The sequence below is a fragment of the Dryobates pubescens genome, chromosome 5 (genome assembly GCF_014839835.1).
Source record: "Dryobates pubescens isolate bDryPub1 chromosome 5, bDryPub1.pri, whole genome shotgun sequence".
NCBI classification, from domain to species: domain Eukaryota; kingdom Metazoa; phylum Chordata; class Aves; order Piciformes; family Picidae; genus Dryobates; species Dryobates pubescens.
The window spans coordinates 21,648,027-21,664,287 of NC_071616.1; the positions used below are offsets into that span (position 1 = coordinate 21,648,027).

A 16,261-nucleotide genomic window follows, 5' to 3' on the forward strand; every position below is an offset into this window, starting at 1 on the left:
TATTCTTAAGACTTACTCTTAGGGGAAAAATGTGCTCTCTGCCAAAATCACCATGGATTAACATGTGTCCTTGTTAATGTGTCAGAGGAGAAAGTAGTAGCTTCCCATGATACCTCTCTGAGTCAGTACTGGGATACCTTAAGAGACATTTTGGGATTATGGCCACGTTTTCTCAAGCAATACTGACTCTGTGGCCAGAGGAACCAAGTCTCCAGGACTGCCAATCAGCCAATACTGGCAGAATGATAATTTTTAATAGATGTCTTAATCTGATTAATTTATAAATCTGAACAGGGCTGTGCTTTGGTGGTGGAACAGGCAATCTGCTCTAGGAGAAGCCTGGATTCTTGGGGGGTGAATCAGCTAGAAGAAGGAATGTGGGAAAGTTAATTTGAGTGAGCTTTATGGGCCTTATCTGCAATAGGCACCCACCTGCCTCTGCTTCTACACAAGACATGATAAGAGCTGAGTTCACAGCTATCTAACAGGGAGGACAGTGGGAATCAACTGGTCCTCACTCTGAAAGGAAGTCAGCTTTGCTTTCCCTTTCCAGGTCTAGTTTGTTGTATAGGCAAAGGGGCTTCTTGCAGAAGCAAAAAAGCCTCAGTGTACCTAATCAATATATTGGATAACCAAATGACTACACAGTAGTTCTTGATAGGGTTTCTGAATCTGGTAAGCAAGAACACTTCACTTGCAACGTGCCCTGAAGGCTTTCTTAAAATCTAGACCATCCAGGTAGACACATTGGGAGATTTTTTGTTGAGTATCCATGCAACTGTACTGGTAGAGACTCAGTCACATGTATAAGCAGTATATCCCAAGAGATAAAATTTTTGAGAGTCCCAGGAGATAAAAGTCAGTGTCAATAAAGACCTGTCTTTATTGTTTTGTTTGGCTATGCAGCACTAATTCATTTCTGCCCCATCCAAGAGGATGGTAAAAAAATTCTGGTTCAGTCCAGGAGCTAGGATGCACATAACCACGACTGCTAAAATGTAATTTCTTTCTCTTACTGACTTTAGTGAGAATAGAAGCCCTGTTGTCCTGGGAAAACCATGATTGGTAATTACCAAAGAGGGTCCTGATGTCACATAATTATCACAATAATTATACACCAGAACACCATGGGAATTCAGTCAGGAAGTAAACCACACATTGGAAACCCATCCTGTCACATAAAATCTGAGAGGAAAACTCCTGTCTGAGACAAGCAAACACACAGGTACAGAGCAGGACTAAGCACCTGCACCTCAAGGCAATTGATAGACTAAAACTACAGAAATAATGCACAACTTGTACTTCTGAGACAGAACCATTGGGTAGGGGAAACGGCACTGAACCTCTGGGCAACTGGTGGGTGCCCTGAGCATTTCTCCAGCTGTCTTTTTACCCTGCCACTTGCAGCTCAACTTCAGTTAATGAGAGGAGGGATGGACCAGGAGAGACAATTTCAGGTACCGTCAAGCACTGCTGCCTGCTTTTGCTGTCTCTTTTGGACATCATTCTAATTATGTTCTCACAACAAACTTGGGTTAAGAGCTTATTTTCAAACAGTGTATTACTCCTATGAAACATTACTCTTTTTTTAGCAACAGGTGAAATATCAGACTAATGAAACTCATTAACATAGGATCTGGGAAACGTCAATCTGACAGCTGGGGGGAAGGGGGGTAGGAAAGGTGCCCTGTGCTTTTCATGTTTAAATATGACTCAGGCTGAGAAACTCTGTGCAGAGCCCCACCAGAGTGATTTATTCTCATGCTTTGAAATGTCCTGTGTATTCTATTAAGTTTATCTTTACCATTAGAGGAATGATGGGACCACTGTAAGACTAAAGAGCTCACTAAAGGTTTTGTTTCTGTTGTGAAGTGTAAGCAGCCATGCTTTTAATAGTTTTAAATCTGTGGGCAGAGCTTATCAATAAACACACACTCTTGGGAAAGCCGTTCACTCTCCTTTTCATCTGGGAGCTTTTAGTTTCTCTTTTTATGGTAGTGTTTATATCTCTTCTTAGTTGCCAGTGCTCTTCCACATCTTCCCTGAAATTAGTCAACCTGTAGAAAATGCTCTATAAAATCTTCAGAGCTCACCACGGTCTGTAAGAAACCTTAATTCTTTAGACATTTCTCTATTTGGATGTACTTTGCAGAGTAGAGTATCGTTCCTTTTGATAAAAGTAGGAGCTAATGTCACTAGCAGGTCTCCGGCTGGGCGAGACTGACGACTGTAACTTACGTATATTTTCTGTTTTCTGAAGGTTTTGAGATGAGATGATTTGAAGGCTTTTAATGAAGTACTCTAACTGCCGACAAGGGCAGCTTAACATACCAAAGCATTGAATCAAAACATCTTGTTCATGCCTTGATTGGAAGGAAACTATTCACACGTGGGTTATTTGGGAGTAGCTGCTCCTTGAGCTCTGCTGTGCTAGAAGCCCCTACTTTTGGCTCCGAATTCTGAGCTACATTCATCATAGTACAAGAATGCAGCCCGGTGACAGAGTGCAGCCAGGGGGCATTACCAAACCAAATGCAAAACAAAGGCGGGAGTAGTGCTTAAACACAGGCAGAGCTGGTTCCGATAGCGTCCTGGAGATAATACGGCCTGTTAAACCCCTTTAGCAGCAAAATCATTATCTTCATTCCACACACTAGTCCTTTGTCTTCATCCCACAGAAACAGTTAGGGAGACAAGAATTTCAGGGCTTGGTGGGGAGGGTCCTACTCTCAGCACAGGACAGAGGCGAAACACGAAATGGGGTGTGTGTGTGTGTGCTGCTCCTCGCTTTATCACGTTTTCTGAGGTGGAACGGCTGCTTTTTCTGCTGTTCACTTTAGAGCTGACAAGCTGGTTCGTCTAGGTGGAGCTGCCGGCTGCCCCTGATGTCTTCCTGGCAATGGTTCAAGTGAAGTAACATTACATTCCTGAGAATGGAGGGCTGGGAGAGGCAGCTTCCTCCGTGACATTCTGCCCGCATCTCCCCACTGCCATGTGTCCTGCCTGGATAGAGTGACAGCCGCTGCATTCCTGCCGTGCCCCGGAGCACTGCCCAGCAGTTGTTGCAACTCAGTCTATGCGATCTTGCAGGACAATGGAATGAATTCAGGTCTCTCGAATGTGCTGTAGAAGATAGACCTCTTGAATTTTTTTTTCTGGTGGTTTTCCCTAGTTTAGCTAGAACTGCTTACTGGGAATGTCATGGGCCTGCTGGAACTTATGATCAAGTGTACACAGACTGTGCAAGAGTCTGTACTGAGAGCTGTGCTTTAAACCTTGTGGTGGCTTCCTTAAGGAAAATGGTGCATGCATGAAAGAGTTAATTTGCAGACACTTTCAGATTTTTACTTCTGCCATCTGATGCTTGCAGGATCGTTTTCCTCCAGCATTGCTTGCTTGGAAGGACATGACTCCACCAAACTGTTGAGGATTTGGATGGTAGGGATGATTGCCCTGAGCTGCCATAGGCAAGCCCCTCTCATTGAGCAGCCTTGCTACACTCACATTTTCCTGGTTGTTCTTGTTCATGGTCCTTAAACTTGGCATTTTTATCTAAGGAAATTCATGGTGAAATGTAGGGTATAGTGTTAGAGCAGATGCTGTGACATGTAGCTTCCAGACAGGAGTTCTGGACAAAAAAACTCTAATGTTTTCTTTCTGTTTAACAACAGACCTTGAAGCATTACAGTATTGCTTTTGGTCCCTTTTAATGTAGCATTAGGTCACCACTTCCATTTGTAACGCAAGCTTGAGAGAAAAAGCTCTGGGGGAAACAAAGAGAAATAGTGAAACATTTCAAGCCGCTGCTGATACTGGATAACTATTTTTGTGCTCCTACGTACCATTTGCACAACATTTTTAGCACAGGGATCAGCAAATTCTGCCTTGTCAAGCCAATTGAAGCAGTTAGCAGAACACAAAGATCTGCTTGTGGATTCAGAGATCTTTAGCACAGCTGATTTTGGAAAGTGGTGAAAATAGTTCTTTTGAGTACCAAAAATTCATATTTGTATCAAGAAAGTGGTAGCTGAGATGAAAAAGGTGGTCCTTTTGCTGTCATTGTCACTTTGTGAGAGCTTTTAAAAAATATATAATTTTGGCCATTTCTCAGTCATTTTAAAAAACTAACAAAACCAAACAAACACACACCAAGAATGCAATAGCTGTGTGATGACACTGACTAGTTGCAGTGACATTTTAATTAGCTGGTTGATCTACATTTATTCATCAGTCTCTGATCTACTGGGATATCCTGAGAAAACTATCTCACTGCAAGGTGCATTAATTTAATAAGTCGGCAAAATAATGGAGATGGTGGAAAGGGTATTAAAAAGAAGCAAACATGGAAAGTGATACACTGAGGCTGTCAAAGGAAAAAGTAAAATGTTTGAATGGCTACCTTTCTGCCCATAGCCCTGAAGTGAAAAATTTCTTAGTAAATTAAAGTCAGGTGAACTTACCTATCTGGAAAAAAGTGCTCTTGAGAGACCAAGTTGAATGCCAAGCATGTGAATAGTGTTCCTCTTATCACCTGCTTTTCTGAACAGGAACCTATGATTTTAAATATTCTAACTATTCTAAGTATTCCCTATTTCAAATACAAGAATCAATCAAAAGGGGTTGTGGGACTTTGCAGCAGCACTGCTCAGGCAGCTGTGAAAGCTCTGAGGGAGAAAAAGGAATACCAGTAGTTACAATACCTTCAGAGAGGGAGAACAAGCTTTGGGGGACAAAATAAGGCATTTTGAGAAAAGATTTGAATTTTAAAAATGGGAGGAATTCTGGAGTAATATATTAGCAGTGACTAGCCATTTGTGCCTGAGAAGTGACAGACACATGACATGGTGCCTGAAGGCATAGAGATGAACAGATCGGCAGGTACAGGGACTGACAGTTGCAGGAAGAGAGATGGCAGGAGCCAGCTGAAGCTGTCCCTGACAGCAGTGATGCACAACCCTATTTATTCACATGAGGGAGCACTGAGAAAACTGCTGACCTACATGTATGAATATATTGCTGGGTCAAACAGAGTGCCAACAATGACAATGATACCAACTTACTACTGTTGCTGTTTGTGTCGCAGTTATTCACTCCTCCTTCTCCTTACTGATAATACAAATCACATTATGTATTCAGAGTGTGCTTTGTATTGTCAGAAAAGACCTGATAAAAAGATGTCCTGGCCTTGGCCATGTCAAGGCACAAGTCTTCTCACTGGATGTGGATTCAAGGCTGTTCATTTCCACAGTACTACACAAATAGAACTGTTTGTTTCTTATCATAGCTAAGTAGAGGTAACCAGCAAACATCAAAATGCTAGGAAACAAAAGGCACAGGTTGTTACCTTCATTTATTAATAGATAATTATAAATTGCCAAGCAAAGCATATGAGTTTTCAGGCAGGAAGAGGTGTTTACCACAGATAGGTTTCTGTCTGTTAAGAGAAACTGTTGCTGATGTTAGATGACACAGTCTCAGGCTGCGCCAGGGGAGGTTCAGGCTGGATGTTAGAAAAAAGTTCTATACAGAAAGAGTGATTGCACATTGGAATGGGCTGCCTGGGGAGGTGGTGGAGTCGCCATCACTGGAGGTTTTCAGAAGACTTGATGGGGTGCTTGGTGCCGTGGGTTAGTTGTTTGGGCGGTGTTGGATTGGTTGATGGGTTGGACGCGATGATCTTGAAGGTCTCTTCCAACCTGGTTTATTCTATGTATGTATTCTATGATTCATGCCAGTCAGCACATGGAACGAAGGAACTTCTGGTAAAGATATTACTTCAGGATGATCAATTTTTACCCTGTGTCTTTGTAAGAAGTAAGTGCACTGCCACTTGTCAATTTTAACTGATCTACATTAAAATTCCAGGGAAAAGAACACAACAGCATTTTAGTTCTCTCTGACAAAAAAAACAGACATCAGACAAACACCAATTCACAAAACCAAACCAAAACAAAATCCCCAAAGCCATCAACCATCCAAACACAAAACCACAGACCAAATTTAAATAAAACAGAACAAAGCAAAGGAACTTATAGCAGGAAAGATAATGCCTAAGAAGCTGATGTAAGGAAAAGTTATACACAGATTGCTTATACTCACTGCATTCATGCGCAAAAAACCCTCTATCATAAATCATAAAAAACCAGAAAGCCCACATCTAAGAATTGCAGTGAAAGGGACATAATTTGTAAGCAAAGCTCTAGGATGAACAGCAAAGGACATTTTGGGGTTTTTTAACAACATCTCTGATATTCTTATTTGCTGTTTTATTTGATTTTAAAGTATAGAGAGTATGGTAATTTTATATGCCAATGTCCCAATTAAAGCCAGATTTCTATTCAGTTTAAACAATACATTCAAGCACAATTGACTTGAATTCAATGATACAGTCGTAAATTAAATTGATGATAATGTCTTAAATGTGGTTTTGGAGAGAGTTACTCACCAAATATGAATTACCAGACAAATAACCTGGTTTTATGTTTTTGTGGTTTTACCCCAAACAATCTTGCTGGTTTGCTGAGTTAAAGATAAATTTGGTTTTGTTTCAATTGCATTTTAAAAAAGCAAATACACTTTTTAGTCATATGATATGAAAGTGTTCCAGCCTATATAACTCCTACTGTCTAGTTTCAAAAATTCCCTTGTTCTGAAGTCAGTTCAGTGGCTATTAGAAGTAGTCACTGATGTAAATTCCATCTTGTTTATGAAAACATTTTGAACAAAGCATTAATTGTCCAGGATTTATAAAAAAAGTTAAAACCTATAAAATGTTGGCATCACTAGCATTTGGGGCATGAGAATGACATGCATATAAATCATAGCTTACTGGCACAGTCTTTTATACACAGAAGGCTTTGCTGAAAAAGGAATTAATCTGTGTACTGTAATTTCCTTCTTTCATTGATTTTTGGTGGTGGTGGCAGTAAGTATTCTGAGCTGGGGAAAAATCTGAAGCAAATCTTAGTTTACAGTGGGAACTGGGGGCACAAGAAGTCTTTTATGACATGGTTTAGCTATGGTAGAGGTGCAGAGCAGGCAGAGTTCAGGGAAATCTACATGGATGGAAAGGCCTCCATGTGAAGCTTTGTGAAGGAAGATCTCTTATGTAACTGATGTCCCTCCATGCAATCTCAGCTACAATTTGATTAGCCCGGGGGACCATAATTTGTTGCTCCATTTTGTAGGAAAGAGTTCTAGTTACTATTTAGGAGAGGTAACAGTTTACTACTGACTTTCACAGGCAGACTATCCCATCCTACCTGTCCTGAGGTGAGTGAAAGATGTCTTTTATGCTGACAGATTTTCCTCTTAACTGCAAGGGATTTTTCTGGCAATATTTTGGCAAACCTCAATCCACAGCCCCTCTAGCAAAGTCAAGGAGAACAATCACATGCTAATATTTACCAAGCATCTGAAACCTCCATGTGCCTCATGCAGCACTGATGGTGAAAAATAAGAAACTTCTGTCTTGGTCCAGGCTTAGATGAGATGTCAGCTAGGCCAGATCCATCTCTCTACATCCATGCCGAACAAGAATCAGTAGTGTCATATGTTGCCTGAAAGTGGCATCCTAATGGGAAAGAAGTGTTTAGGTGTCACTGCAGGAAATGATCTAATTCTCTTGGAATTTATGAGCAGTGAAGTCCTAGCAATAGGAAGATTTTGAAGGTGTTGGTCACCTAATCATTGTAAGAATCACTTGTTTAAGACATCTGGGTTAGAAGTTTTGTCTCTCTTAGAAGCTGTAGGATAGCTGCAGTACCCTAAGCTCAAAGGAAATGCCTAGGCTCAAAGGATATGCCTCACTGGATGGTGGAAAACCAACAGTACAAACTATACAGGACTTTTCAAGTCCTGAGAATGGAGCAAATCAACCTTGCACTTCTCCAGTAGTAGACAGCTAAGATGTCAATGAAGTTACAGCTGAGTAAAACAGGAGAAGCAGTAGTGACACAGCCCAAGAATTCTCCCACATAATGCTTTCCTTTTCCAGTAGCAAACCTAGTTGCAGCCATCAGGCATCAATGCTGTAATTAGTCTTCAAGTGCTGCTCAGAAGAGCTATGCTCTGGCAATCCAAACAATGTTCTATTAAATCATTCTGCTGGGCCACAAGGCATGTGGGATTATCCAAGCTGAAAAATACAGCAATGACACAAGACTAAGACCGTATTGTTTCTTGGAAGTTTAGTAATAGCCATAAAATTCACTGTTGGCACCTGAATCTTTAGAAGCACTAAGCAAATTAAACAATCAAGCATCAGTCCTGCAGCTCTTTTTCTCATAGGATGCTTATTAAGATACATGCAGTGAAGACCTTAATGAATGAATTCCAGAATTTTCAAGCAGAAGTGTTTAAAATTAGGCTCATAAATCCCCATCTAATCTTTTAAACAAGGTTATGATCAGTTTCCATTCTTGAACTCCCAAAAACTACAAATACTAAAGCTTTTGGGGTGGAGGGAGTGGGTGGGGAAATTACGCAGGTTTTTCAGCCGAATTACAGTTTGCAATAAAACAATTTTCTAGAACTGGCCACCATAAACATCAGGTCTAGTCCTGTGAGTTTGCAGACGATACCAAGTTGGGAGCAGGTGTTGATCTGTTAGAGGGTAGAAGGGCTCCCCAGAGGGATCTTGACAGGCTGGACAGATGGGCAGAGTCCAACATGATGGCATTCAACAAGTCCAAGTGCCGGGTGATGCACTTTGGTCACAACAACCCCATGCAGCACTACAGGCTGGGGATGGAGTGGCTGGATAGCAGCCAGGCAGAGAAGGACCTGGGGGTACTGGCTGACAGTAGGCTGAACTTGAGCCAGCAGTGTGCCCATGTGGCCAAGAAGGTCAATTGCATCCTGGCCTGCATCAGAAATAGTGTGACGAGCAGGAGCAATGAAGTCTTTGTGCCCTTGTACTCAGCACTGATCAGGCCACACCCTGAGTACTGTGTCCAGTTCTGGGTCACTCAATTTAAGGATATTGAGACACTTGAACATGTCCAGAGAAGGGCAATGAGGCTGGGTAGAGGTCTGGAGCACAACCCTGTGAGGAGAGACTGAGGGAGCTGGGATTGTTTAGCCTGGAGAAGAGGAGGTTCAGGGGAGACCTTATAGCTCTCTACAACTACCTGAAAGGAGGTTGTAGCCAGATGGGGATTGGTCTCTTCTCCCAGGCAACCAGCACTAGAACAAGAAGACACAGTCTCAAGCTGCACCAGGGGAAGTTTAGGCGCAAGGTGAGGAGAAAGTTCTTCACAGAAAGAGTTGTGGGACATTGGAATGTGCTGCCCAGGGAGGTGGTAGAGTCACTATCCCTGAGGTGTTCAAAAAGGGATTGGACGTGGCACTTGAAGCCATGGTTTAGTTAGTCATGAGGTGTTAGGTGATAGGTTGGACTTGATGATCTCTGAGGTCTTTTCCAACCTTATTGATTCTATGATTCTGTGAAGGTTGAAGGGGGCATGGCCTGGCAGCTCTGATGTGTTCTGAGTTGATTGTAGTTCTCTGAAGCTAAAATACCACAGGAGAGATTAGTAATCTGATCTACATATGGCTAATGAGGATGCCTTCCATTCTGTCAAGTTTGGAAGCTTGGCTCACAGCCTGACATGAGATATTCCCACTGGAAACACATTATTTCCATTCATCTTAACAAAGTGGTCCATCACTGCTCACATGGCATAATTCTTTCAAAACCCTTCCTGTAATGAATAATTTCATCTTCCAAAAAAAAAAAAATCAAGGAGGAAATAATTGTAGGAGATCAGAAAACTGTGAAGAAAGGCTAGCAAAATCACAGCCATTTTAACAAGAGCCTGGCAAATCACAGAATTAATAAGGTTGGAAAAGATCTCAAAGATCATCAAGTCCAACCTGTCACCCAAGACCTCATGACTACTAAACCATGGCACCAAGTGACACATCCAATTCCCTCTTGAACACTTTCAGGGACGGTGACTCCACCACCTCCCTGGGCAGCCCATTCCAATGGCTAACAACTCTCTCTGTGAAGAATTTTCTCCTTACCTTGAGCCTAAACTTCCCCTGGCGCAGCTTGAGACTGTCCTCTTGTTCTGGTGCAGGTTGCCTGGGAGAAGAGACCAACCCCTTCCTGGCTACAACCACCCTTCAGGTAGTTGTAGAGAGCAATAAGGTCTCCCCTGAGCCTCCTCTTCTCCAGGCTAAATCGCCTGAATTTGAGTGACTTCATCCATGCACAAGTTGTGCCAGTTTGTCTCCACACACAGCATGTAATGTCCACATCCAGAAATTTTGTGTTCCAGTCCAAGGACTTTTCCTCTGAAGTAGACAATGAATGAATGGCATAATTCTGCTTGTGGTTGTCTTCTCTAGTGTTTGTGCATGTTTAAACCAGGGGATCTGTTTAGGAGAGGCAAAACTACAAATAGCAATGGCAGTTGCAGAACTGGGTGTAAGCTGGCTAGACAGCCTGATGGGTTGAAAAAAATTGGAGCATGGAGACAGGAAACAGACGTAGTTATCAGGACAAGGGCTTGCGCACATGTTAGAAAAGTCTGCATCAGGAAATGCATAGTTCAGTCACAGTGTCCTCTACTGGCTAAGACTGATCTCTGAAAACAATGTCTTCATGCTGTTTTCATTCTTATGTGCCCATTTTAAGACAATTCATCTCTCTCTGCCCTCAATACTTTTATAAACCAAGAAAGCAAAGTCTTTATGACTATCAAAGCTTCATGGTATTTACTCTCTTGCTCTTGTCTAGACCTCTGTCAGAAACAAGATGGGGAATTTCAGTTTATTGACAATTAATTAATTTTTAATTACTGATTTAGATACATAAAAAATAGATAAAACAACCTCAGTTCACCTTGTTACACTTCTCTGTTTGTGGTCTCCAGTCACCTCACTGTGGGCTACACTCAGTCCCTGCAAGGAGGTGAGGGCTGCTGCAGGAGACAAGAGGCAGCAGATGGTGATTGCTTTTCTTTTTCCCCTCCTTGCTTCATGCTCCATTGCCTCAGGGTGGATTCCTTCACCAGCTACCCACCCATCAAAGTTAAGTCTCCTCCTCTCTGCCTTTGCTCAGGTAGCTTTTCTTCCTCTGGCCCCTGCTTGGGACCCTATTTTGCTGCAGCATTTCTTCTACTCTGTTCTGGTATCTCTCCTCTCCTGCCATGGTATGGTCTTCTCTGTCGTCTTCTCCTCCTCTAGTGGTATTGTTTCTCTTTCTCAGTGTTTACCACTCTTTCTTAAATATTTATTCACAGAGGTGCCAGAAACTGCTCCAACTGGTTCAGCATTGCAGATAGAGCAGGCTGCAGGCAGTTTCATTGAGCACAGTATACTCCATGATCTCCTACCACAGAGAGCACCTCACAGCCACATGCTGCCAAAATCCTAACCATTCTGCCCAATACACACCTCAACCCACCCTTGGCAATTGAAACCCAAGTCTGTCCAACTTCTAGTTCTAAATTTTCTCCAATTTGGGATTTCTTTTCCTTCACAAATGACTTTTATTTCTGGATTCAAGTATTTTGGTTATCTTTGGAAAGATCAGCCTGATGAGATCTGAGATAAGGAATCTAAATGAAAGTAGGACTTTCTGCAGCCAGCCAGTGCATATCCCCAGGGCATGCTGTTCTGGAGGGTTTCGGCTTGCAAGCTGACCGCTTTGTGTGACTCCTGCAGACACCAACAACCTGTACACTACTTTCAGGTTCTGGACACCAGTTGAGACCGGCTGAGCCTCCAGGAGATGCTGATGCTGATGTGGATGCAGAGGATGAAGATTCTGTGAGTCTTCTTAGAAATGTTTGATTTTTTTGACATAAGTGTTTGGCATTTACCTTGTTAGAAAGGGATCATAAATATTTTGTTTATAGCTAGGTATTGCTGATGATTTTTCTCTCCATTAAAAATGTTGCATTTCTGCTTGGACTTCTGCCAGCTCAAAAAACAGAATGATACTTCAATGTAAAGTGATCTCTTTGCCTTGTTTCACTGGCATAAGTTTAATAACAAGACTTAGCAAACCATTATGTGGCTGTTGTGACTACAGAGACTTTTCTTTAAGGATTTGCTTGGTTTAGGTTCCCTATCATTTGACTCCAAAAGGAAGCATGCCAGCTGCTTGTCAGCAGAAATTCCTGCTGGGACTCTTCTATGGTTTACTTGGTTATAGATGGCAATAAAGTTTGAAGTTGCAGGATGTAAAAGTTAAGTGTGTAGATAAAGCAAGGGAGATAATTTTTATTGCCCTTTTCAATTATTACTAATTAATCTGTTAGTCTTTTCAATCTGTTCAGGCATAGATGAATACAATACACAATTAAAACCAAAATCAGGATACTATTGATTTATCTTTCAGAAGTCTGTTTCTTGTGTTCTCAAGTAACATCCTTAAATGAGAATTGTATTTGCTCTTGACCTAAAGAAAGAGTTACTGATTATTCTACATCCATCATTACTAATGAAGAAGGCCATGCCTAAGTAGAAAAACTGTCCTAAAAAATGGGTCACACTTTATTGGTGGATGTTTCTTTCCCACTATTCACTTCTTTTCCACAGGTTAATGAAGTAGCAGTAGAAGACATCCGTCCAAGGCCACAAGGATCCTCTCCAGTTTATGAATATTCCATAGAGGACGACTATTTAAAGGCAAGACATTGAGTTTTCATGCAGACATGGCTTTACTAATTTCATTCATTCATACTGCTAGATGAGACTTATGTCATGTAACAGGATGTCACTGCAGTCATATTTTCTTCCTTGTCCCCACCAAAAGCAGGGCCATGTTTATAAATGGTTTTGTATTCTACTGGACTTTTTGTTGGCCATGTTTTCTTTTCTTGGCAAAAAATGCATTTGACTTCATTCCTTAAAGAACATGTGGCAGTGTCAAGATATCACAGTCCTTTTTCTATTAAATATTATAACCGTCTTGAATTGCACTAACACATATTTCCAATTTACCTGTACTTCTTGGTTATTCAAAGTTAGAGATTTAATTAATACTTAAGATAGATAGGCAACAGTTTGAAACTCATGGTGAAGTCAAATAAATGAATATGAAATGTATGGTCAAAAGATGAAAGCATGAGAAATGTCCTACATGAGTAATACTCGGAAATGCTCCCAATGTCTTAAAACAATTGGTCTCTGATATTTATTTCATACACGTTTTGGTAAATGAGGGAAATCTTAGCATGCAATTTCCTTCTGGGAACAATACAGTTAAATCATTCACATTGAACATTGCACTTGAAGATCTCAATTTTTGCGCTGTTGCTATTAAAGTCAGCCTCCGTTCTTAATCTAAACCAGGGGTTTTTCGCTAATGTAGGACTTTTGTTGTAATTTACAACAGCATGACTTCTGAACACTAAATAATTGCAAATTATTTTTCAGCTTCAAGAAGAAAATAAAAAATATTCTACAGGCAAATCAAAACAGAGTAATCCACAGGTCAGTCTAAAAGCACTCCATAATTTTAAATATGTGGCTGACGGATGTTCAGAAGGACAAATGGGCAAAAAATCACTTTAGACTTGTTCTGACTAGGAGCTTCACAAATTTGCCTAGCTGTGGCACAGACATGAACACTTACTTGTTCTGTTTGGGGTCCTTCTGCAACTCTTTATCATTCTTCAGCTCTCTCTGAGTACAATATAGCATTAGCCCTAAGTCTGACTTTTCTAGCCGATTGACTCTGACTCAGGTACTTAACATCACAGAAAACACAAACTTTCAGCCCTAAAAAATTCCATGTGTTCCATATTTTAAAATTATAATCTCTTTTCCCCGAGGCCCTGATCTAGCACATGCTTAATTCTGATGTAGAACAGAATCAAACTCACACTAAAAAAGTATATTCTCTATTATAGATCATTTTTTGAGCTACTGAAAATATACTTGCAAATACATAAATTTATTATTGTAGAATAATGTAGAACAGCTTGACAGAAATGAATAAAAATTATAAATTCACATCTTTTTCTCTATCTAGGAGACAATGGAAGTGACCCTGAAAACAGAAGTGGAAGCCGGTGCTAGTGGTTTTAGTGTGATGGGTGGAGGAAATGAAGGAATATTTATTAAAAAAGTACTTAAAGAGTCTCCTGCTTCAAAAATATTTAGTCTGAGAGAAGGTACAGCCTGATTTCCTGGTTAATTTGTTGTTTTTTAAAATAAAACTTGAAATAATTAGGTATGTAGCTGTGTGTGCATATAGCAGATCTGTCATCTCTTTAGGTAACAGAAATAGTAGATCCCAAACCACCTACTATTATGTATGAACTTGAGCTTTACATATTGATAACTTCAAAGAGCAGCTTCATAAACAATAATGCAATGTGATTTGGGTTTTAATACGATTTTTAAAAAATGATCTAATTTTCAGGGAAACAGTGCTAAGTTAGTTGTATATACACAACCAAAAAGAAAAAAAGTCAGCTCATAATACTACATTGATTCTTTCCCAAAATAGTATGCCAAAATAAGTAACTGTGGTGGGTTGAAATGAAAGGCTCAGCTTTCCCTCCCCCACTGAGTAAGAAGCCACGGCTAAACCCAGTCGGAGAAAAAGCAGACTATATATTTACAAGCATATATAGGAAGCAGATTATATGTGACACCACAAATACAGGTATTTTACAATATATACAGGAATATACAGCAAATGAACTCAACCAGAAACCAGACCCCCGACAGAGGGGGCTTCCCCCTGTGCCCCCTTCATCCCCCTACCTCCCTTCTCCCCGCAAAGAGGTAGAAAAAGAGACAAGGGTGGTTAGCAGGGCAGGAAAAAAAAAAGAGGCCTAGTACAGGAGTTAGTATCTCTTATCTATTAGCTGGCAAGAAGCCCAGAAGTCGTCCAGCCGAAAGGGAGAGCGGATAAAGGAAGACTGAGAGAAAGTCCCAGCTCCCCTGGGTCCAAGACCATCACCTCCCCCCTTAATTAGCCAATGAAATTCGTTTAGAATACAAAATATTTTTTTAAACATTTAGGCAATGTGCCCCTTCCTTAAAGGCACAGCCTCAAACGGCTCTAAAGTATAAATAACGAAAAAATGAAGAAGTTTTTTTTTACTATTATGATGGTCATACACTGGAACAGCATTTCCAGAGGTTGTGGAGTCACCATCCTTTGAAGTGTTCAAAACCCACCTGCACATAGGCCTGAATAAGTGGCTGTAGCTGAACCCCTTTTCTGAGCAGAGCAGTTCAACCAGATGATCTCCAGATTTAGTGTTAATTGTTCTATGATTCTATTACATTAACATAATTTCATATTTTAAATAAACAGGATGTGATTAATTTGTCATTGTGGTTGTTGTGGGCACTAATTCAATAGAATTTTTAAAACTGCAAGAAAACCCAAACTAATTAAAAATATATCTGATTCTATTTGCAGGTGATCAGCTTCTAAGTGCTACAATATTTTTTGATAATATCAAATATGAAGATGCACTCAAGATTCTCCAATATTCCGAGCCATACAGAGTCCAGTTCAGCCTCAAAAGAAAAATTGCTAGTAAAGAAGAGCCAGAAGACATTCAATCTGCAGCCCAGTACAAAAGGGAAAGAATAAGCCAGGTAGATATTTCATTAGTTTACAAAGTTTGGATAATGCTGTAGAAATGTGCAGTGTGGAAACAGACCTTAAAACACACTCTTATGTCTCCTCAATGCTTGGGCTTGTGTTTAAATTTACTAGCCAGAATGTCCATGAGAGGAAAGAAATCACATAAATACTTGCAGGTTTTTAATATCTTGGAAAAGACCATAGATTTTGGGTAAAGCTTCAATCTTGTGTTAGGGAAGAAATGAATTACCTTGTGATGCAGCATTATTTTTGGTTTATATTCAGCTTTTTCCAAAAATTTAAAATACCAGTAAACATTTTTCTGAAAACCTTATCAATTAAATTGTCTCTTAAAGTTTAATCATCAATATCTCCATAGAAATGATCTGCTCATAGGTATACATCAGATGTAAAATTCTTTTTCTAAGTATTATTTATATATGTGCACAGAGAGAAAGATGTATAGAAATCTCTATTTACTGCAATGCCTTGTGAAGAATGTAAACCTTCAGAAAACCACACATTACCATCATATTAATTTGTTAGATTCATGTAATTTCTGCCTGAATGATATAAAAATTCCTGAAAATGGTGTATATAAGAACTAGATACTGTGAATAAAAAGCACAGCTTTCTGCATAATTTATGTTATGCATTTATTTTGTGTGGCATCCATATTTCATTTACATT

At 40.2% G+C, this 16,261-nt stretch overlaps 1 protein-coding gene across 1 annotated transcript in view; it reads left to right on the top strand.

Annotated features, from left to right (window-relative positions):
* Positions 1-16,261, top strand: part of AHNAK2 (AHNAK nucleoprotein 2) — a 69,628-nt gene that overhangs the window by 35,252 nt on the left and 18,115 nt on the right. The window contains exons 5-9 of the mRNA XM_009903811.2: positions 11,705-11,781; positions 12,556-12,645; positions 13,396-13,452; positions 13,994-14,135; positions 15,401-15,582. Coding sequence (XP_009902113.2) covers positions 11,705-11,781; positions 12,556-12,645; positions 13,396-13,452; positions 13,994-14,135; positions 15,401-15,582 — 548 coding nt within the window. The remainder of the gene's footprint in view (positions 1-11,704; positions 11,782-12,555; positions 12,646-13,395; positions 13,453-13,993; positions 14,136-15,400; positions 15,583-16,261) is intronic.